The 23,218-nt window shown below is 39.9% G+C and overlaps 1 protein-coding gene across 1 annotated transcript in view; it reads left to right on the forward strand.

Annotated features, from left to right (window-relative positions):
- LOC6583291 (MOXD1 homolog 2) overlaps positions 1 to 23,218 on the forward strand; it is a 147,571-nt gene that overhangs the window by 52,321 nt on the left and 72,032 nt on the right. Inside the window, exon 2 of the mRNA XM_002008928.4 lies at positions 19,115 to 20,068. Within this exon, the coding sequence (XP_002008964.1) occupies positions 19,547 to 20,068 (522 nt within the window). The 5' untranslated portion in view covers positions 19,115 to 19,546. The remainder of the gene's footprint in view (positions 1 to 19,114; positions 20,069 to 23,218) is intronic.

The raw sequence follows: 23,218 nt of genomic DNA on the forward strand, positions 1-23,218 counted from the left end.
ATTATTGTTGACGTACATTAAATACATCAAGCCTTTCAATTTAATTATAATGCGGCCCTAAAAATTGGCTTAAGCAATTGAATTACTTGAAGCGTTAAGCCACATGAGCGTTATTAATTTTGATTTTAATTTAAAATAATTTCAAACTCGAGCTGACTTGGCTAATATGCCTGAATGGCAAAGTAATTATTTTAAATAAATTATTATGCGATATTAAATGAGATTTCAGCTCGAGTCTATTGCTTAACATTCTTAGTACAACATTCATTTTGGATATTCTGTTTCACTATGTCTATTTTGTGCACTTTGTGGCTTGTGCTGCAAGGCTGTTCAACATTTTCTCTGGAGTGAATTTTCGCCTGATTGGCTACGACCCATTGCATGTTGATTGGCAAATAGATGTGCTCATTGCCAGTTTCAAGGCTGTCAGAGGAAGACAGAGAGAGAGAGAGAGAGAGAGAGAGGGAGTGAAACGAAATCGATTCCGATTCCGATTCTGATACTGATTTAGATTCTAGTGCGGGATTTGGATACAAAACACGCCAACTCGTCATTCGTTTTGGCGCTTTTTATTGATTAAAAAATGTGCAAACATTTTCGCAGCAATTTCGTTTTAAAAACCACTTTCGATTCAGCTACACATGAGTGTGGGCGTGGCATGCGAAAGGGCGGGGGAACATGCTGTTGCTGCTGATTTAGCTGGCTTTTAAGTTTGCTTCTTGCATGAACATCACGTATTCAATCAATTGCAACGATGTCGACGACGAGAGCTACGGATAGCATTGCGAGAATTGCGCTTATTTGGGTTGACCCATTTTGCAATTGCAATTGGCCAAAATGTCTGCAGTGAACCCGTAGCAAACTCTATTTTCAGTTTTTCGGGCCGTTGCCAGTGCAAAATTAAGATACGAGACAGGTCACAAAAGTGCAAGCTGATTGCAGGACTGGCTTAGACAGCACACAGAGAAAGAGATATGCATAGAGAGAGTGAGAGATAGAGAGTGTGAGACAGAGAATGCTGCCTCCGAACAATGCCGCACGGGTGTTGACATTTATGTCCAATGCAGATTTTTGCCAGCCCAACAACAACAACAACAGGAACAACAATGACAATAAAATTTGCCAGACCCCAAACACAGTGACTGTGACGGCAGCTGCAGCTAGATCCTGGATACGAGCAGGACGAGCGATACGTTGCCCAGCGGCAAAGCAGGAGAGCAGCCAGTGTTAAACAGGCAACTGTCGTCCTCGGCCACAATGTAAACGTTTCATGTTGTTACCAAAAGTTGTTATAATTTTTAGCCTTCCCAGCTTTAGGCCCGCCTGCCTGCCATCGTAAGCAACTTGTTTTGGTCCTGGCCAAAAAAAGGAAGAAGCAGAAAAAATCATTGCATACTGCGGGGCGCCTTTGAGCTGTGCACAAAATTTATTGGGCAAAGTTGCTGAGCTGATGTATCGCCGGGGTTGGCCAGAGGGGCGGCAGCCAGGGGCGGACAGTTGGCATACTTTATCATCAGTGACGACGACGACGACGACGACGACGACGTGGACGCTGAAGGATGGCCGAGCTCTGGATGCAGGATCAAACCACAAAATCCAAAGTGATGCATACAAATAAAAACAGAAAGCGCAGCGCCAAGTGCCAATGCTCGACTGGGCCATGCCCTGTAAGCAAATGAAGGAGGCAGTTTTTAGGGCAGTCAGGGAGATAATATAACTAATTTAAATAGTTTGAGATATTTTAAGAATTTTTAAAAAAGTTTTATATGTTTTTATATAATGGAAATTTTGTTTTTTTGTGTTATAAATTAAAATTTGTATATATTTCGATAACAATTTTATGATAGCCTCTTATGGATGATGGAAGAACAAGTATATATTTCCTTAATATATTCTCGGATTTTTGTTATATTTATGTTTTTTTTTCATTCAATCATGTAGAGCTCTTTAGCATTCTGTAAAATTGAGAACTTTCTGCTGCTGCTGCTTCATAATGTATATGCCCTTTCATAGGTCACCTTAATGTACGGGGTATACAAAGCGAGGCAAGACTGCACACACATAGACTCATGCTGTGCTTCTTTTTCACTCTCTCTCTCTCTCCAACTCTCTCTCTCTCTCTCTGTTTCTCTTACATGCTCTCTCTCAGTCCAGTCTCCACTGTGCGCCCTTTCACATGTGCATTACTGCAGCGCGGTGGGGCGAGTTTTTTGGGGGAGGTCGCATTAAACGGAAGTTGCCGCTTCACTATGCGTTTGTGTGGTTACTGTTGTTGTTGTTGTTGTTGTTGCTATTACTGTTGCTGCTGCTGCTACTGGTGCTGCTACTGGTGGTGCTGTTGTTGTTGGCATTGTTGTGTTTAAAAAGTTTTATGCTCGTCACGAGAGAAATTTATTGCACTCCTGTGTTCAAAGCTTTTATCCTTTTTTATCATTTTGGTTTTATTTCATTTTGTTGCTGTTGTTGTTGTTGTTGTTATTTTTGTGTGCTCTCTGTCTTTCGGACTGGGCAGAACGGTTGTGAAAAAGCGGATGTGATTTATTTGGTAATGCTAATGATGTTTTTGCTCGTCGTCCCTACCATCAGTTTATTTGAGCTTTGGCTGTAACAATTTTTATCGCATGTGTAGCCAAAAAAATAAAGTAAAAATAAAAATGAATCAAATAAAAGAAAAAGAAAATGGGAGAGAAAAAAAAAACCCACACTCACACCCACACCGACAAAAAACCTGCCGAAACTTTTTGGTAGCGAGCAACTGAAACCGTCATGAAAATGCTTGCGCAAGCAGTTTTCAACGTGGGCGCAGCGGGGCGCTGGGGGCGTGTTGGGCTGGAAAAACCTGCAGAAGGAAATGTAAACAGTTCGCCATTTATCTTGCGTAGCCAATAAATCGCATTGTACGCCGCACTCTGAAAGGACATTTAAGATACTTGCGACTCGAAGTTAATTTTTTAAATGAGCCAAAAATTCGATACCCAACTTCAACTTCACTTGCGCTCTTCATATATGCTCGCATACAAGCACGTGCGTGTGTGTGTGCGACAGATTCAATAGAGTGACATATGTCGGCTGCTGATATCGACAGCTCCTTTATGGCATGCGGCTTAAAGCTTTAATTGTGCGGCTTAAGCGTTTGCTTTATTGCAGCGACTCAGCCAAACTGAGCTTTATTAATTGCTGCCCAAGCTGATTTAGTTAAGCCTCTGGTAATGCTGGTGATACTTTCGAACCGCTCTTGAATAGGGTGCCTTCGTGGGAATAGCCGGCGCTTGCACTGCTGACCCAAGTGTAGCAGCAAAGGTTACAGCCAAGGTCAAGCAGGGGAACCATACTCCATTGCTGCACACAACTCCATAAACGTCGTCGAGTTAAAGTTTCAAGAGGCTAAGTCTTGATGACATGAGATCGTTAGCATAGCAAATGCTTAAAGAACGTAGGACAGTTTGCTCAAGGAGATTCGTTGACAACGGAGGATAAAATAATATCATGTTGTATGAATGTTGATTGGCTTACGAGACCTGAAACCATCATGAAATTAATTATTTGACATTGTCTTTTAAGTAACGTGAAAATTCTTTCCTAAACTTGCTAAGTTGACTTGTCTAAAAGTTTGAAAGGTCATATCTTTTCACCGAAAACTTGGATTTGCATGAAATAAATGTTGTTACATAGGATTGACATATGATTATGAAGAATTTTTTGTCTCTAAATTCTGTCTGTCTGTTTTTAATTTTTAAATATAGTTGTTTTTTTTTTTTTTTTTTTAAATTATACAATCTTCTCTAGCTTATCTTGATAAGCCTAAGCCATCTAGTAGTATTTAGTATATAATATCTCTCGCTCTTTCTCTCTCTTTTTCTCTTCCTCTTTTTTTCTGGTTAGCTCTCACTCCATCTCGCTTTCCATCTCACTTTCCTGTTCATGTTTACAGGCAATATCCCATGGCTATATTAATATCTTAATATTGTTCAAAATTTCTATTTCCCATAGAGAAAGGTAATCATATCCCACGTAATAATAAAAAAAATTATTAGTAACCTGTGTGGGTGCCTTATTAAAAATGCATAAACATTTGTGCGTATTTTTTTTGATAATTGTAAGAGAGAAAGGAACATAAAATTAAAGTTTATGACAATTTTTATGGCTGTGCATTAAATGAGATTTCAACATTTCAGTCGCGTTTATGCACATTATATTATATTAGCCCTCAGTTCAGGGCTGAAAAACAGTCAACTAGAATATTTCGTAGTGACATTAATTACTCTTTTATGCAGCACACGTGGTATCCACGTCCGTCCCACATCTCCACCTGCAGCCATTGTCCACTTTTGGGTGTCGAGCTCGAAACTGGAAAATCCAGCGCCAGCGCCAAACGCCAACTCCTATTCTTATGCCCCGCCGCTCCCGACTCCTGCTCGGCTCTGAATTTAGTTTGACTGGCAGTTATGTTGACCGTTAGGCCGATCGATGTGTGTGCGGCGACGTGGTCCGAGCTGTGCTTCGGTCAATTCGATTATTTTCATTTTTCACCTTTCGTTTAAACTTTCACGTGTCGTAGTTGTAGTTACTGTTGCACATGTAGTTACTGTTATTGTTGTTGTTGTTGTCGTTGTTGTAAATTCCATGTAAATTAATTAAACTTGCTTGGCATACAAAAAACAAATTGGCAGAAGCGGACGGCGGCCGACGGCTGGCGGCTGGCGGTCGCGGGGCACGTCAGCCAGGATATGCTAGGCAGGACCCGCTCAACGCTCGACCGACTGGCATACATGGCAAATTATATATTGCATGTCAAAGGGCAACAGACAACGCTGTTTGGTGGTTGGCCCGGGTCACGGCAGCGAACGGGGTAGTGCCACTTAATATTTTTTATACGCCACAAATCGACCGCACTATCAGAGGCCGCCGTTGGCCAGCCAGCCAGAGAGACAGAGCGACAGACAGACAGACAGGCAGAGAGACAGACTCGCTGGTAGGCTGGCCGAACAACAGCACACAGAGCACACACACATGGCACTCGGGACACAGGTGCGCGACAACAATTAACGAAATTTATTCAATTTGCACCGTCGCGGCGCTGGGTAAAAACTCGCGCACAAAACTCGCATGCCATGCCTTTTAAAACTTCAATAATAAATATCATATTGTCCATAAAGCCTCGAGTTTTGAACTCCGCTTTTCTGGCAATAAATTAATTTATTAAATATAAATGCATTTATTACGGCTCTCTCTCTCTCTCCCTCTCTCTCTCTCTCTCTCTCTCTCTCTGAGTCTCTTAAGCTCCAAGGTTTCCTTTTCGTTTTCTGTTGCTTTGCTCGTTGCAAACTGCTCTTCATTTGCACTGAATATATCATAATTGCGTTTCAATGAATTATGTTAATTATATATTAATTATGAAGCTGCCTGCACAGCAAAAACAATTCCAATTTTCCGATTTTCAATTCGATTTCCTTTACGCTTAAGAGTCTCATTATACCCTGAACCCATTTTCAATGGGAAATCAGGGTATAATGGTTTTGTTGAAATGTATGTATCAGGGAGAAGGAGGCGTGGCAGACCCCACAAAGTATATATATTCTTGATCAGGGTGACGAGCTGAGTTGATTTGGCCCTGTCCGTCTGTCTGTCCGTCTGTCCGTCTGTCCGTATGTATGAACGCGTCGATTTCAGAAGATATAAGAGCTAGAGACTTCAAATTTTTTTTTAAATGTCCGTAATTACAGCGCGCATATCAAGTTTATCATTAAAAATCGATAACTCATCTTGATCTTTTTTTATCGATAAAAAACCTTATCGAAACCCAGTTATAAAATTATATCTTCTACACCTTTATTGCTAGAGTCTCCAAATTTTTAATGTATGCTTATATGCAATTTATACAATTTCGGTTTTTGTTAAAATTTACCCCCCACCTCTAAATTCACCCCCTCACCTTCACTTTTGTAAAAAGCGTATTTCAAATACTAGAGACTTGTGCTTTGGCAATTACATGCATATTCATGTTATAATCATTATCTAAAAGTTTCATGAAGATCGTACGTCCATAAAAAAAGTTATTAAACAATTAAGTTCTCATAGTAAGCGCACACTGCAGCCCATGCGTGTTTATGCGTGGTTGCTTGTATGTGTATGTGTGTGTGTATGTGTGTGTGTGTGTGTGTGTGTATGCGTTTGTGTCTGTATGCGTGTGTGTGTGTATGTGTGTCTGTATGCGTGTGTGTGTATGTATACCTGTGTGTGCGTACGTGCGTGTGTGTGTGTGTGTGTGCGTGTTTTTTGTGTAAGCTGAAACTCGCGAAAAAGTATTGAAATATCTATTGCTCCAAGGGTTCAGGGGATCTCGTAGTCGAGCAGTCTCGACTAGAGCTTTCTTACTTGTTTTATGAATGCTTTTTGGCATATTTGAAATTCAGGTTGCTTTTTCTTCTCCTCTTCCATTTATTTTTTTCGTATTGTCAAATACTTAGTCATTTATCAATAGGTAAAGGCCTGCAGCCACGCCCCCTAACTCATTTGACATTCAAAACAGCTTCAGTCTTGCGATTTAGAATTGATGAAAAGCGATTTGAGTGAGATATGAATCGAAGGATTGAGATGAGAGTGGGAATCAAGAAAGAAATATAAATATAAAATAGATGAAATCGAATTGTGAATGAAATTAACTATAAAATGGAGAAAAAAACTGAATAGGAAACTTCTTATCCGTGTGGTGCTATGGGAGCAGCAGGCGCTAGAGCGAGCTTAAGCTTAAGCATATTAATTATTCGAAAACCAACGTTTGGCATTACCGAGCGCTTTTGGCATACTCGGGCTGCCACGCCCCACGCCTTGGCAAAGCCGCACTTTTCAGCTACATTTCCGTCAGCCAGCTGAGCTGATCCGAGCAAAGGGTTGGCCCTCCAGCCATCCATCCAGAGGATGACATTGAAGAAAACACTTGGCAACAGCTGCTAGAACTTGGTGTGGGGCAAAACGTTGTTGTTGCTGTTACGTGCGTGTGTGTGTGTGTGTACGTGTGCGTGTATCACACTCGAGTGCCATGCACAATTAAAAGCGTAGCCAAAGTGGTTATTATACAAAATATTAACGCTTGAATGGCTGCTTTGTGGCCCGAATGGAACGAAGTGGAGTGGAGTGGAGTGGAGTGGAGTGGGGTCGGTGCTGTGGTACGGGTAGCTGCTGACTGACAAACTGTGCATTGTCATTCATTCATTGATGCTGCCTGCTTTGGGAAATTCATAATTTATTTGTTTTGTCATTCAGCATTGTAAATAATGAGAGAGATTTTCAATAATCTTCTTTGTTAATATTGAAATTAATTTGTTTACTGTTATGCTACTTAATTAAACAAAACGCACACACGCAACCACACACACACACTCACGCACACCGTGTCGCACAGCTCTCAACTCCCCACCGGCTTACCACAGCCCATAAATAACTAAGGGCGCAAGCTGGGGCAGAAGGGGGGGCTGTGCCAAGGCAGCGGCCCAGTCCCAGACCCAGACCTAGGCCCAGACCAATCTATATGTAAATAGTTTGTATTTACATGGCTGCATTTTAAAGCCTTGACTGGATTTTGTCCTGTTCAATTATGCAATAAATTTATCACTGATTCCAGTGCAACGCAATCCACAGATGAATGCACTTTCCCCCACCTCCCACACACCTGTCCCAGCCCCTGCTCGGGCTGCGGTTGCCTCCTGCTTTCATAAATGTCTGTTTTGATTTTGGCACACACACACACACACACACACACACGTAGTATTTGCATTTGCGGCAGTTGAACAGACGTCTCAGATTCCATTTGAGTAGACGCATTTAAGAGCTCTTCAAATTGTGAAATATTTATTAGCTTTGTATGTGGAATATGCAGCTATTAATTATGGCTCAGCGTGACGCATTTAAATTAACATAAAAGCACACACTAAAAAAAAAAAAAAAAACGAAATACAACAAATTTTAATTGCGACGCATTTGTTGATTTTTTCAACACAACAAATTGAGTGAGAAACATAAAATTTTGTTGCTCCCCGCCCGCTGGCTGCTCAGCGTGCATAATGACAAAAACATGTTCGGGATCCGTGGTATTCTAACCCACGGCACACACACTTCAGCTTAATTTCCACGTAGTATATCTATCTAAATATATATGGAACTGTATATCTGTATGTATCTCTGCTCATCTATATAAGTGAATAGATCTCACACCATGACTACTAAACGCCGCGACCGCCAGGAAAAGCAGCAGAGACGATGAAAAAAATTAGAACAACTTAGCGACAAGGGAATTACAGAAAACAAACTCAACACGCCGCTGTCATCATTTATTTTGTCAGAGTCTAAAAACAATTCCAACTTATGGCTACAAACAAGATACTCTGCTCCGCATCGGCATCGTGGTATGCGACAGCTTATAGATACCAATGAGATAAAAAACAACGAATGAAAGCCACAACGAAGCAGCGATGCTCTGCCACTGAATGCTAATGAAAATGATCCTAAATTGTTTGATAGAGAAAACTTTCACATACGAATCGAAACACAACTGCGAGAACCTTCCAGAAAAAATACGAGAGATATTTCCATGCTAACTGAACTTAAATCTCTTTGTAGATATTTTTTATTGTCTTCAAATTAATTTTATTTATATACATATATAAATTTTATTTATATAAATAATTTTTTTATATTTATAATTTTATTTATATAATATAAAGTAGAAAATATTTTATTTAAATTTTATTTTCTTTACATACATAATTTTATTTATATATTTTATTTTATTTAAAATGTAAAATAAATAAATTCGAGATTTATTTCTGTGCTAATTATAAATCTCTTTGTAGTTATTTTTTCTTGCACCCCAAATTAATTTAATTTAATATTTAAATAGTTTCTCGTATACAGAAATTTCCAGACCATTCATAAACCTTTCGCTTTAGTCTTGGATCTTCGTCAAATATAGATCCGGGCTTTATAGTGTATTGAAGCTGAACAAAAGCTCAGCAATGTCTTTGCTAGTCATGGGGTTTTTTCTGTTTTTCTTTTTCTCTTGTTTTGTTCTCTTTTTGTTGGTATCTCTTAATGATGTGTTGCCCTGCTGCTGCAAAGATTTTGGACATCCCATAGAGAATTATCGTCGCATAATACGCCCAGCTGCCCCGGCCACCGTCCTAGCACCTACACACACGCACACACACATACACAAACACACAAGTCATTAAGTGTTAATTTAATGGCCAAGAGATCTTTGTCACAGATAATAAATGCATGCATTTTTATATACACACAACACCCAATAGCCAACAGCCAACAGCCAACATCCAAGAGCAAACGGAGCCCAGAGCCCAGAGCCGAGAGCCAACAGTTGAGAGTTCTTTTTGGGCCTACTATCAGAGCCCTGGCATCTCTTACAAGTTTGTGGAAAACATTTTGTGCGCAGCAGGTGATATATGTGCTGTCTGCTTATGGAAACAACAACAGCAACAATAACAACAACAACAACAACAGCTGGTGAACAACAACCAGCAAACAACACTAACGCCTCCTCCTTTGGGCTGGTCATATGATATTTGTGTTGTCGGGTTGCTCGGTTTGTTAACGCTGACAGACAATTAAGTGTTTGCTTTATGTTTATTGGAATGGATTTGCCGCAGCGCAGCGCGTTCTTCTTAACAAATTGATTGATGGCCGACACCATCGAATTGGACGGACAGAGAAGTGTGAGCGAGAGAGAGAGCGATGGAGATGGCGAGTGGGAGACCGACAGAGCGATAAGTTGTGAATAAAGTCTTGAATTACCTGGCAACTGGTAGCCCACCTGGCCATCAAAAATATTCACGAGAGCTACCAGAGCCCATAAACGTAGTGGCAAATGGCAAGTAGTCCATATAGTAGCAGCGCATGCCAGTTGGGCCAACAGAGGTGCGCATTCTTGGATGTACAGCCTAGAAAATGATGACGATGTAACGGAAACTTTTTAATTAAAATTCGAAAAATTAATTAAATACTTTTGTGACGCCTGCGCTGACGGCGACGGCGATGGCGATGGCGACGGCGACGATGACGATGACGACTTCCAGATTAAATTTCCAACCTGCCTACGAAATGCAAACCCTGCGAGAGAGTGTCGAAAACTTTGCTCAAAAAAAATACAGAAGAGAAGAAAAAACAACAACGGCAGCAGGAGTAGCGGCAGCAGCAGCAGCAGAGGAAGCTGAAGAGAGAACAACAACAACATCAACTAGTTGGTACAACTGCCAACGAAAAGGCAACAATATTAAGAGTAAAATGAGAAAATTCGCTTCTTGTAGCGAAACGTACAAACAAACAAACAAACAAGTTAACAAACGGGTATGAGCGACTGCCAGATACTCTGTTTGCTAAGTCAAGCCTGGACTAGAGGGAGAGGGCAGAGATGAGAGCAAGAGTGGAAAAGGCGACATTAGATATATTCAATTATATATATTCAACAACAAACACTTCCCACTAACCACGCCCATATACCCGCAGTCAATTGCCAGACAGGGTATGCAATCTGTGAAAATGATGTGGAAGGTGAAAGAGGTAGACAAAGACGCAATGCTAGTTGGGAACTGGGGAGGATGCCCAGAAAAAAAGAACACAACTCCAGCAATAGATACAAGCACAAAAGAAAGTTTAATGCCGAGCTGAAGCAAAAAGTGAACGGCGCCAAATGCCAAATGCCAAAAAAATGAGAAAGGAGTCATCATCAAGCGAAAGATGAGCAAGAGTTGTAGAAGAACAAGAGGCAGAGAAAAAACGAGCCAATGATGCACAGCTGATAAGTCACAAAAAGATGACACAGACACACACACACTCGTACACAAATGCTGCAGATAGAGATAAAGAAGAAGCAGCAGCAGCAGCTGAAGAGGCCACTCCAACGATTCTTCTAGCCAGTTGCACTGCGACTCGGTGGGTAAAAGTGGGCCCCGAACAGCGACTGGCTATGTAAATGCAGACAAAGAAGAAAAGAGGCAGAAAGAGCGTTATCAGATGGAGAATGGGGGGGGAAAACAAGACAGAAAAAAGTGTGTCAGATAATGGCAATAAAGGGTGACACAGAAGGCATTAGCCACGCTACGCCATCGGAACAATCTTTCAGAACAACTACTAACAGCAAATAGCAAAAGTTGATAGTTTTGATTAATCACCTGCAACAAGAGATTCATGAAGATGGCACTATTTTTTAATTACAACTCTGATATAGGACAAAATGGAGCTAAAACTCTCACTGTCTCTCACTGGACGAAAACTGTTAACTTTTTTCACTTTGGCGCATGAGCTAGAAATAAAAATAGTTCTTCAATCAATAGATAAATCTTGAATTTAAACTCTACAATCAAATAGTAAAGCCCAGCAAGAAAATAAGCATTTGGTGTCAATCCCTTGTTAAGGTCAACCCACATATGCACACACCCACACACACACACTTGTAATGAAACAAAAAAGGTTTAACATCAGAAGTTTGTGCCAAAAGTTCTCTAGTTAATGTTGCCAATCAATCATTCGCTCCCATCAAGGGGCTACAAAACACTACAAAAAGGCAAAGCCGAACAGGACCGAAAACAGAGCAAAGGCAAACTGGGCCAAAAGTGGACGGTGTTTTCGATAATGGATTATTTGCAATTCGTTTGTTTTGTGAGAGAGGGAAAGAGAGAAATAGAGAAGGAAAGGAGAGTGCAAAATTGTGTTAACCACGCATCAAATGTGGCACAAAGATCGTTCAGATCTACTTGGCCTTGGTGAAAAGTCAATTATACTAAAGCAAATAATTATTTGACTCGATTTCCATGCAGAGCCTCAGCTCATAGTGCTCGACGTGACGTGACGTTCCCATGATTTCACGAAAAAATGTTAAAAACTTAAACAACGCTGACATATTTCCCCAGATGCCTTCAAACTTTTATGCCAAACTTCTGCAGCAGTATCCAAAAAATGGAAAAAAAAAGAGTCTTTTGAGTGGCTATACGAAAAATGTGATGTCAACGCAGCGTCGCAAAAAGCGAATGCGAAACGAGAGGTGAAGTGCAGGAGGAGGAGGAGGAGGAGAAGGAAAAAACGAGCTGAAATAGCAGGCATTTTCATTTCGTGTTTAATGAAAAATGTCAAATAAAAGTGCCCAAAACAGAAGCAGCAAATTGCAAAGCTTTGTGCGATAGTTTTGCAGCGTAAGTCCTTGAACAGGTGGAGCAGCAGCAGCGACAGCAGCAGGAGGAGTAGCAGAAGTAGCAGCCGTAGCAGCAGTAGCAGGAGGAGTAGCAGCAAAAGTAGCAGCAGGAGGAGTAGCAGCAGCAGCAGGAGGAGTAGCAGAAGTAGCAGCAGCAGCAGGAGGGTAACAGCAGGAGTAGCATGCCAATAAAAACTACAAACAAAGCAAGTCGACATCAACGAGGCGGCACTTTAGCAAAGATGGGCAACTCTTTGGTACACTAATTACTATTTATTTCAAACGAAAATTGCTAACGAGCAAAAGATATTACCATACGACGTAGATGACGACGACGACGCCGACGACGACGACGTCGACTAGTATAATAATAATCAAAATGTCGAAAGGGTGGGCATATAGCCATTTTGCTTCTTCTTCATCTGCTTCGTCTTCTTCTTCTGGTTTCTGCTGGTTCTGCTGCTGCTGTTGCCGTCCGTTCATCCGTCCGTTAGAACAAATTATTATTTTTTATGATTATTTAAATTATGCGCCAGTGGGCAATGCCAGCAGCGGGCAGGATGAGTTGGGCCGTCCTGCCGCTCTGGAATGTTGGGGCAATTTACAAAAAGGTAGCTGGCACTTTGCTGCTTGGAGCACTCGGAGCACTTGGAGCAGCAAATAGTTTTCATCAGGCTGAGAGCCGTTTGGTTCGTTTGCCTGCAGCTTTTAGTGCAATTGGCTGGCAGCTACCTTAATGATCATTAAAGATGAAGACGACACACGAGCAGCAGCAGCAGCAGCCCAGTTTTGATTCAAAGCGCTCTTGACTATACCTTAATAAATGAACACAGGTTGCCATTCAGCCAGTCAGCCAGCCAGCCGGTCGGTCGGTCAGCCCAGACTTGTTTTTATGGCTAACTCTTTGGCTTGCGGGCAAGTGCCTTGGACTCACTCTAATTAGTCAATTTTTGTTGTTGTTGTTGTTGTTGTAGTTTTTATACCTCCTTTTATTTTTTTTTATACTCAATTAAATCTGTAGTAGCTTCAGTTGCAAGCACTCGAGTAAGCAAATGATGAGCAGTAATTAGTAGGGGCCTCTCATATACACATCTACATATAGACGCATATACGAAAATAGCTCTGGCTGTGGCCTGGAGGGGGCGAGGTTGGAGGGCTCGACATCAACTTCAACTTGAGCTTCTTCTGCGTCGTCTTTGGCTGCGTCCAGCGTCGATAAATAATAATTTTCTTGCTGCTTGGGCAGGTTTTTTTTTCATTGTGGCATTGCCACAGGATGACAGGTGCAGTGACAACCCCGCACACACACACACACGCACACAGAGAGCGCAGTACAAGCAATTTACAGAAATGACCCAGTGGGACTTGGGCATGCCAAAGTGCTTCCCACAGGTGGAAGATTCGCATGACATATGCAACTTAGCGATGGTAATACTTCTGCTTCTTCTTCTTCTTCGTTGTCTTCTCTTTTATACTTGGCAATTTAAGTTTATAAATAAACACTGGCTGGCAAAAAGTCGCATTTCGTATTTATTATTAATTGAAAAGTTCAAGTTCTATGCACAAGTGTCATATTTTTTCAAAGCCCACGTTCCAGCTGGGGTTTCTCTCGTTCAACAATGACAACACACACACACACATGCACATCTGTGTTTATATATAGCTACACACAACTTACATGTCATACATGTACATTTATAATCAAGCAGCCAGCCGCAAAGACCTCGGACTGCCGACTCCTCGTAGCACATACGCATTACATGGCGCATGATGAAGCATCTTCGAGTGGGCAAAACCGAAGCGATTTGATGGCGATGCTGCTGCTGTTGTTGTTGTTGTTGCTGCTCCTCTGCCCGGTAGCTCTTGCACTTAGTCGGTTGCTGCTTGTAGCTGCTAAATGAAAACATATATTGCGGTCGCAGATTGCACGGGCTCAACTCGCAAGAGCAAAGTGGCAAGGCGAGGCGATGGCCATGAGGCTGAAGCCTAACGCACAGTGGATTGGCAACGTAATGGCCTCAAAGAGCTCTATGAAAGACTTCTGCTGCTCAATTAGCAGATGCGCTGCAATAACATATGCTAATCAAGCGAATGCCTCACACATTTTTCATTATTTATAGTCGAAACCACTGCCTAATGGCTACAGGGTATATACATTATATGCAATGAAGGTCTATTAAAGAAATGGGCATGGCTAATTACCAAATGCGAATGGCATTTGCAAATATTATGCTCGCCTCTGAAAATGTGAAAGTCATACGAATATTGGGAATTTGTTGGGAATGTGGGCATGGAAAATAATTAAGGAACTGTGATTAGTTTGATGATAATGCAAAATGCGTAATGAGATGATGAATTAGTTGCTTAGATTGGATTGGTATTGATTTTGCATTCTATTAATTTTGCTGTCCAAGCCTCATAGCTTTGCTCCACTGTTCGACAGCGGAACATTCTCATCAATGTCGTTGTCGTTGTTTTCTTTGGCTGCCATTGCCAGTGCTCGCAGACAAACCCAGAGACAGTCGGAGAGTCAGAGAACCAGTGCCAGTGCCAGTGCCAGTGCCCGAGTCCACTTGTCCACTTGTCCAGGCAATGCACCGGCAGCTTTTTTCCATTGCCGACGCTTCCTACAAATCGTGCAATGATGAAAGCCATGGACAAAGTCTTTGACTTGTATTCAGTTTTTGTTATTACTTGCGCCGCAGCTTCTGTGTATCATTTTTTTTTTTCTTTTGCCCTCTCTCTCTCTTTCTCTCTCTCCGTCTTTTTTGTCGATGGCTTTTTTTGTGCCGCCTGGAACGCTTTTATGCCCATTCAGTACATCTTTTTGCCTGAGCCATCATTGTCCGTGCGTCCGTCGTCCGTTGTCCGTTGGACGGACGACTCCGTTTTGTGTAAATGCGACTAATGTGTGTCTACGGAAGCCATTTCGTGCCTTTTAGCTGTGAGTCAGTGCGGAGAGTCAGTCAGGCGACCTGTAACCAGTTTCCAGGCCAAGTCTCTTGCTTTGTTTTGCTTCGCAAAAATGAAAGAAACAAACAAACACGAAAGCAAAAAATTGTGTAGTTAATTCGCCAAGTAATAATATTATACTCGTACTTATAAATATCGTCGGAGCAACATGCTGTGCAGTCCCAGTCCAGTTCGAGGCTCGATTATGGCCAGAAGAACCTGCCGGACCAGCCCCTCAAGCTAAATTGGCTTGAATTTTACGGCTGTGCTTGTTGTTGTTGTTATGATTGTCAGCAACAGCAACAGCAGCAGCATCAGTAGAGGAAGAACGACAATCGACGATTGGCCTCGCCTCGGCCTCGGTCTGTATTTAAGCGACATCATTCATCTGCCCGCCCATCAACAGCAGCAACAGCAACAGCAACAGCAGCAGCAGCAGCGCCGGCTGCACAATGCCTGCCAATGACGATGTTCTGGATGGGATACGGATGACGATGATGATGATGATGACGACAGCAATAATAATAACAAACAACAACAACAACTACAACAATGAACAGTCAGAGCCAGGCTGCAAGGCAGCCCTGTGGCCCATCGGACAGCTCCGTACAAAGTACAAGTCCGCATAATTATAATCAACGTCATTTAACGTTGCCGGCCGTCACTCAGCGCCATCTACAACATTTACAACAGCCGCAACAGCAGCAACAACAACAACGGCAACAACAACAACAACTTGTAAACCCAGAGTGCCCCATCAAGCTCATTGTTGTGTATCTTTTGGATACATTTTTGATAACAGCGGGCATAATAACTTTGTCATTAGGTTAGGAATGCATTAATGGAATTACGTACGTACATAACAGAACTATAGCCAAACACCAAATGGTCGGTATAACTGTATCAAAATGACTTTATCTTGCCGGAAACCTTGGAAGATCTTTTGAAGCTCCAATATTTTATAGAGTTTAGTTGCAAATAAAAGCTAAAGTGGAGTCGGCTTTGGGTCTCTGCTGATGTAGCTTGGCTTGTAGATCTTCAAATTAATTTGGATTACTTTTAAATTTATAAAATCAATTTAATATATTTCATAAAAATCAAAAACACTTTCTTATTATTTTTCAATTTATAAAATTAACCTAAAATATTATACAAATTTATACAAGGCAAAACGACTTATTTATTTTTATTTTTAAATTTATAAAATTAATATATTATACGATTATATATGTATATTATTATATTATTTTATATTATATTATATGAGTTTCAAAGAATTATAAGAGTCAAACGATTTATTTTCATTAATTTATTTCCGTTTTGAATTAATTTATTATATTTTAAAAACTTATAAAAGTCACAAACATTAATTTTTATTACTTTTAAATTTATAAAATTAATTTTGTATATTTTAAGAATTTAGATTTTAATATTTTCAAATTTATAATATAACTAAAAATATTAAATTAAAATTATTATTAATTTTAAAAATTTTAATATAATATAAATTAATTTTGTAGACTTTCTTATTAAGTATATGTTAATCCTTTCTTAGCCAAGTTAAGGCAATTTTTTCTGTCTCTAAATATATCTTGTTTCTTAAGAAAAATCCAGTTTTCATCTCGACTCACATCAAAATATAAAAAGGAATTGCTTATGCAAGCCAATTCATTTAGCAACAACTCTCTTAAACAAATAAGCAAGCCTTACGGATGATGCCGACTTTAGTCTGAATAAACCAAGTTGAGCTGCTACTAATTTTTGGAAAAGTCTCTGCGCTAATTGCCTTGAGGGCATCAATTTCTCGACTTTGTCGTTGGATTAGCTTTTTCGCTTCAATTTGTTGGCTCGTTTGCCCTCATTGCCATACGGTTCGCTTTGTACGTATGTTGACCTTTGTCAACTTCAACACGCGACTAAGCGCCTCAAATTGGTGCAAATACAGTCGCATATCCCAAAGTACTCCAAAGTGTGCCCGGCTGTTGGCTGTTCGCTGTTGGCTGTTCGGTGTTGTGTATCTAAGGCCGGAAGTGCGCTATTTATAACAAATTGCTGCGTGTTTGACATTTAACCAAACGCTGAGACTGGACGGCAACTGCTACTACGATGGCGCCGCATTAAAGATTTAAATATGCTGCCGCGGGCACGGTGGTGCAGTGTGGTGCGGCGGGTGTTGAAATTGAAAATGAAGGCGCCGCCAGGCCACCACGCACTTTTGGCATGTTATCAAATGTAACCGCACACCGAATATACGCAAATGCCCGGCCAGCCATTGGCCTAGTAGTGGTTGATGGGTTAGCCACTGCTATTCCATAGAATCTATATCGGACTGCGGGCGCTTTGGCGCTCTGCTGCTCAGGCACTGGGCGTATGCCCAGCTCGAGTTCAGTTCGGGCGACCTTCTTCATTAAAATTATGACAAGCCGTAATTATCTTCGATTTGCTTTGAGCTACGCATTAATTGCGTGTCAGAGTGGGGAATGATACTCGAACCGAGTGGAGGAATATATACGCATATACCTATACATATATATATATGCATGTAGACACATAATTGACGTACACTTCAAGTGTCGCTCAAGTGAATCCGGCAACAGCAGAAAACAAAACAAAACTGGTTTTGGTTTCGTTTTATTTTATTTTATTTCTTCTTCTGTTATCTAAATTAGTCAGCACTGCAAAAGATGTGACTGAGTTATGTCCGAGTTAGTCAGCCTTAAGTGAGTCAAAAATTTCAGAGCTGTGGGAACGAACTCTGTGAGTAATGTCCGTGGATTGCATAGCGGCAGATCTAAGAGATGGACAGTTGCTCTCACAAGCCGTAAGTCGCGAGTGCGGCCATAAAAGTCAAAATATTTTCACACTAAATTATTTACCGACAATATTTTGATTGTGATTTGAAGAACGATCTGTGGCACTCAGTTAACATTGTGTTTTATGCTTCAAAAAAAACTGCTCTTCAGATTTCACCAATTTCCGGACTTTGCAATTATCATTAATCTTTAGAATAAAAAACATGATAATATCTAAAATATTAGTATCTTTATTCACCAGCAGAAAGGGTTAAATAAATAACTATCATATTATAATCTGTTGGAATAGATTGATTATAATAATATCAATATTATAAAATTTGAATATATTAATATCTACAATATTAGTAGCTTCATGCGACAGCAGAAACAGTTCAATAAATTATTATAATATAGTCTGTTTAAATATGTTTATTATATGTTGCATATAAAATGAAAATATTGAAATAAAAATAAATTTAAGTTTTTTTTTTTTAATGTAAGTTTAAATTAAATATATTTGTTTTACAACAAATGAAGTATTGTTTGTATTAATTGACTATCAATTTTTCGACTAATACTATTTTCACTAAAATGAATTCATTACATAAATTATTAAAGGCATATTTCTTACTCTTACGCTCTTAGAAATAGCTAAATTACTCTTCTTCTTTTTTTTTTTTTTTTTTTTTTTTTTTTTTTTTAATATGCAATAACCTGTCACAACTTTACAGTTTTTTGTTTTCAAGTAATTTGAAATTCCCATTGCTTGTTCTTTTTCAATTTCCTCTGCTTGTCGCCTGCTTAGCCATTAGCTCCCCTCCAAATGCTGCTCTCCGGTCTGTCAGTCATTGCTGGCCATGTTCTAGGGAAACTGCGTGACCAGGTTAATTAAAGCTTCTGAATATGTTGACGAACTGCCTGCTTGGCTGCCTGCCTCTGCTAGCCTGGCGTGGTGGTATGCTCAAAAGTTGCAGTTCAACTAACTTGAGACGTCAACTATGTTGTAGAATCTTATAGATACCGGTTCATAATTTATGTAATTATATGCATTTAAACATTGCAGCACGCTAAAGCTAAAAGCGCGCTGCGTCTGTGTTCCTATTATATAGCTCGACATCAAATTATAGCAATTATATAATTTTTCTTTCCTTCACTTGTCGTCTATTTACAGAGGGTCGTCCACATCCGTCAGCAGACTCCAGCAGCAGCAGCAGCACCAGCACCAGCAGCAGCAGCAGCTGTGTGTGTGAGTATCTATCTGTGTGACAAGCGCAACTAATGAGCAGCAGCGGCAACAAATCGGAAACAGGAAGCAGCAACAGCAGCTCCAGCAACTACGAATGAAAGTAAAACTGCGTGGCCATTATTATCATTACTAAATAATCGTAACTGTGATAGCACCAAAGAAGATAGGAGAGCAGCAACAGCTTCAGACAGCAGAGCAACAGATACAAAAGCTAAACAGTTGCTGCCGTGCGTAATTACGTTTCACTGATTTTCAAACTAATAAATGTCGTACGCGCAATCGCTGACAGCAACAGCAACAGCAGCAAGAACAACAACTGTTTACTGAAGCCAAGCAGCCAACAAAACTTTGCACAAAATGGCGCACAAAATGAGGCAGACAACAGCAGCAGCAGCAGCAGCAGTAGCAACAGCAGCAGCAGCAGCAACACACACAACAGCAATACAGAGCTCAACAAGAGCAACACGAATTGGCACGCATTCAAGTTCAAGGCGGTCATCGTTAATCACATGTTTTATATCCTGCCACACGTTCGCCTCGCTTTTGTTGTTATTCTTGCTGCTGGCCACGGCACAAGCGGCCAGCAAGTTGACCAATCGCAGCAACAACAGCAACAGCAGCAACAACAACACAACAGCAGCAGCGGCAGCAGCAGCAGCAGCAGCAGCAGCAGCTTCGCAAGCGACGCCCGTCTGGGATCATGCCATCGATTTGAATGAGGATTTTCGCATACTATGGCAAATCATTAATCAGGATATAACATTTGAAATACAGGCACGTACATTGGGTTATGTCGGCTTTGGATTCTCGCCCGATGGGAATGTGGCTGGCGCGGATATGGCCATCGGCTGGGTGGACAAGGGTCAAACATATTTTCAGGTGAGTGATAACACAATAAGATAAGCAAAAGAACACCCACACCCCACTCCCCCTCTGAGGACGCCCTCTTGGAGAGACAACCATTTTTCATTCAGGGCCGGGTTACATTTTCATTTTCCAATGCGTGTGGCCGGAAATTAAGGCAGCCAGCTAAATGAAAAGTTGTCGCCCTAATCTCTGGCAATTTATTTTCAAGTCTTCAAGCAAACATTTTGATAAATAATATTAAAAAAAAAAATAACGCAAAAATAAACACAACAGCAAAAACGACGAAGCAAAAAACAAAAAAGCAAAATACACAAAAAGCAAAAAAAAAAAAAAAAAAAACAAAAAATTGTTGTTAGCTAAACAAGAAAAGCATTTTACCACTCAAGTTGGTTAGTAATTAATTTGTTGGGTGGCAGCAGCAGCAACAGCAACGGCAACAGCAAAAACAACAGGGAAAAATAAATAAAAAGAGAAGCGAGCGAGCGAGCCAGGATACGAGCCAAGTTCCGCTGAAAAAGCGCACAAAATATGTGCAAAGTCTCAGCTGGGCAGGTTCCTTGACAGCGCGGCATATGAATAATGACAGACTCATTTGTAACGACTCGAAGGTTTTTTATTTGAATGTGCACGCGCTCCTCGAGCTCGCACTCCCTTCAGCAAATGTCCTTCGTGAAACTAAAGGAAATTAGGTGATCATGCTGAACATGCAGCAATGCATTAGCAAATACCTTTAACGAGATCATCAATTACAAATATTAATATGCAGAGATTTGTCAATTTTAAATGCAATTTTACTTAATTTTTACTGCTTAATGTGTTGAAGAAAATATTTTGAAAAACATTTGCTTTAATTTTAAAAATATTTATATATATTTATTTCATATATACAAATAATAAACATATAAATAATAATAAATAATTTTAGATAAACGTTTGCTTTACTTCTCAAAGGGAAAATTTTAATAAATTTGTATTTTAATTATAAAACAATATGTTTGATAATTGTGTATAAATAATTTTAAAGTTTCTAATTTCACTTTTGTATTTTTTATGCTTCAAATTCATTCTGTTTTTATTTTTTTATTAATTATATATTTGCTTATAAAACCAAAAAAAAAAAAATTTGGTAGTTTTTAATTATTGTGTGAATATATAAAAAATTATTTAATAAGCAGTTGAAGTTACGTCAAAGTCGATAATCCTTGAACAACATGTCATGCAAGTCGTTGCCTTTACGTTAAAAAAAAGCTTTCAAAAAATTTGCCTCCCATTCCGCGTTGCAGCGTTAAAATTGAAAAACTTAATTACTTTTAAAATCACAGAATTTTTTTCTACTCTGCTCACAGTACAAAAAAATGGTAAATATGGGATTGTAAACTTGCTTTAGTTCTTTTGGGCAACATTCCCAATTGAACTTGGTCGCTTTGGGGTAGGTTCCTTGGGCCATTGCTGCTTTTATGTACAGTTCTTTTATGTATCCTCTAAAATATTCGTTCAAATGGGTATACGTATATATTGTCTATAAGAAATAATATTAAGTGAAATATTTTTTCAATAATTTAATTTTTCTCTACCTACTTTATCATAAAAATTAAAGTCTAAATTCAAACTTGACGTTCATAAAAAATGGTCAAAAATAAATAAATTATATTTGAGCTAAATGTTTAATTTTAATTTAAAAAGAGAAAAAACTATACATTTTTTTTTTATTTATTCTGTGTTTTAAAGTGAAAATGCAAATTTTAAATAAAAAAGATTTTATGCAACTTTACAAAATTTATATTTATTCTCTTAGTCTTGCTAAATTGCAAAGGCAAATTACTTTAAATGAAAAAGATTGCCTAATTGAAAAATATTTATTTTGCTTTTATTCACATTTATTATGGTTTAGTTCGAAAAACTTGGCTTAGAAATGAATGTGACTTCAAAGAGGAGTTGCCTACAGGGCATTTACAGGTCTTTCATACTCTTTTTTTGTTAGTTTCGAGCAACGCCTTTGGCTATAACAACGATGTCTATTGTTGCCCTCTATTTGTGCTCCACCCACGGCAACTCCTCCTCCTGGCGCTCGGCAAGAGTAATAGGAGTCGTCACTGCAAAGTGTCTAATGAAATGCGAGTATTGCGTGTTGCGGTTGCGTAGCTCTCTTCTGTTTTCCATCTCTCTCTGTCTCTCTCGCTCTCTTGCTCAGACACTCTTTTTCTCTGTTTCTCTATATCAGTGTGTGCTTGCTGTTTGCTGCCTGGCAGGATATGCGTGTGGCGCTCCACGCTGCTGGCTGCCTGACGGCGGGTGGGCGGCCAATTGTGTCGCTGACACAAACACATACTTGGGGCCAGGCGCTTTTTTCTGCATGTTGCTTGTATGTTTGTGTATGTGTGTGTGTGTGTTTGTGATTTAATGATTTTCGAGCCAACAACGTCAACTACACACATACACGCCCAGACGGACGCACACACAATGTGATTGTTGTTGAATGTTAAATACCAGATACATTAATATGTCTGTCTGCCCGACTGCCGCCCACTCATTGCGTCCGTCTGCCTGTCTGTCTGTCAGTTGCTGGGTTTTGTGTGACGGTGTTAATTTCACATCTTGACGTGTCGTTGGTAATTGCGAGTCGCTTCAAATTGTATACACACACAGTAACACACACTCGCTCACACACAATAAGCATGACGAGTCGTGACTGTCTGACGGCCTTTTTGGATAACCTTCCCCGTCCGCCGTTACCTGCTTACCTGCTTGCCAGCTCACCTGCCAGCCCCTATTCAACTATCACCTTTGTTGCCTTTGTATGAGTGTTTGCTGATTTGTCAAAATGCTACGCTTGAAGCCCACACAATATGTCAAAGGTTAATTAGAGCCAAAATAGATATGCCTATTAATATAATAATTAAGTGTTGAAGTGTAAGTAAAAGCCAGGCATTAAAGCCATATCAATTGTTTGCTCAAGCTCGGGGTTAACCTCTCTATCTGAGTGATTAAGCTCGTTTAGGTGTCTCTATGTTTTTGTGTATGTATGCGTGTGCGTGTGTGTGTGTATTACAATTATCTAATGGCCAATGCGTAATTGCATTCAATTCTTGAATTATGAAATTAATATTCAATATTTATTGCACAACCGTTAAACGCAATGCAGACTTCGCATTCGCGTTAATT

Source organism: Drosophila mojavensis, unplaced genomic scaffold, assembly GCF_018153725.1.
Source record: "Drosophila mojavensis isolate 15081-1352.22 unplaced genomic scaffold, ASM1815372v1 contig_74, whole genome shotgun sequence".
In the NCBI taxonomy this organism is placed as follows: domain Eukaryota; kingdom Metazoa; phylum Arthropoda; class Insecta; order Diptera; family Drosophilidae; genus Drosophila; species Drosophila mojavensis.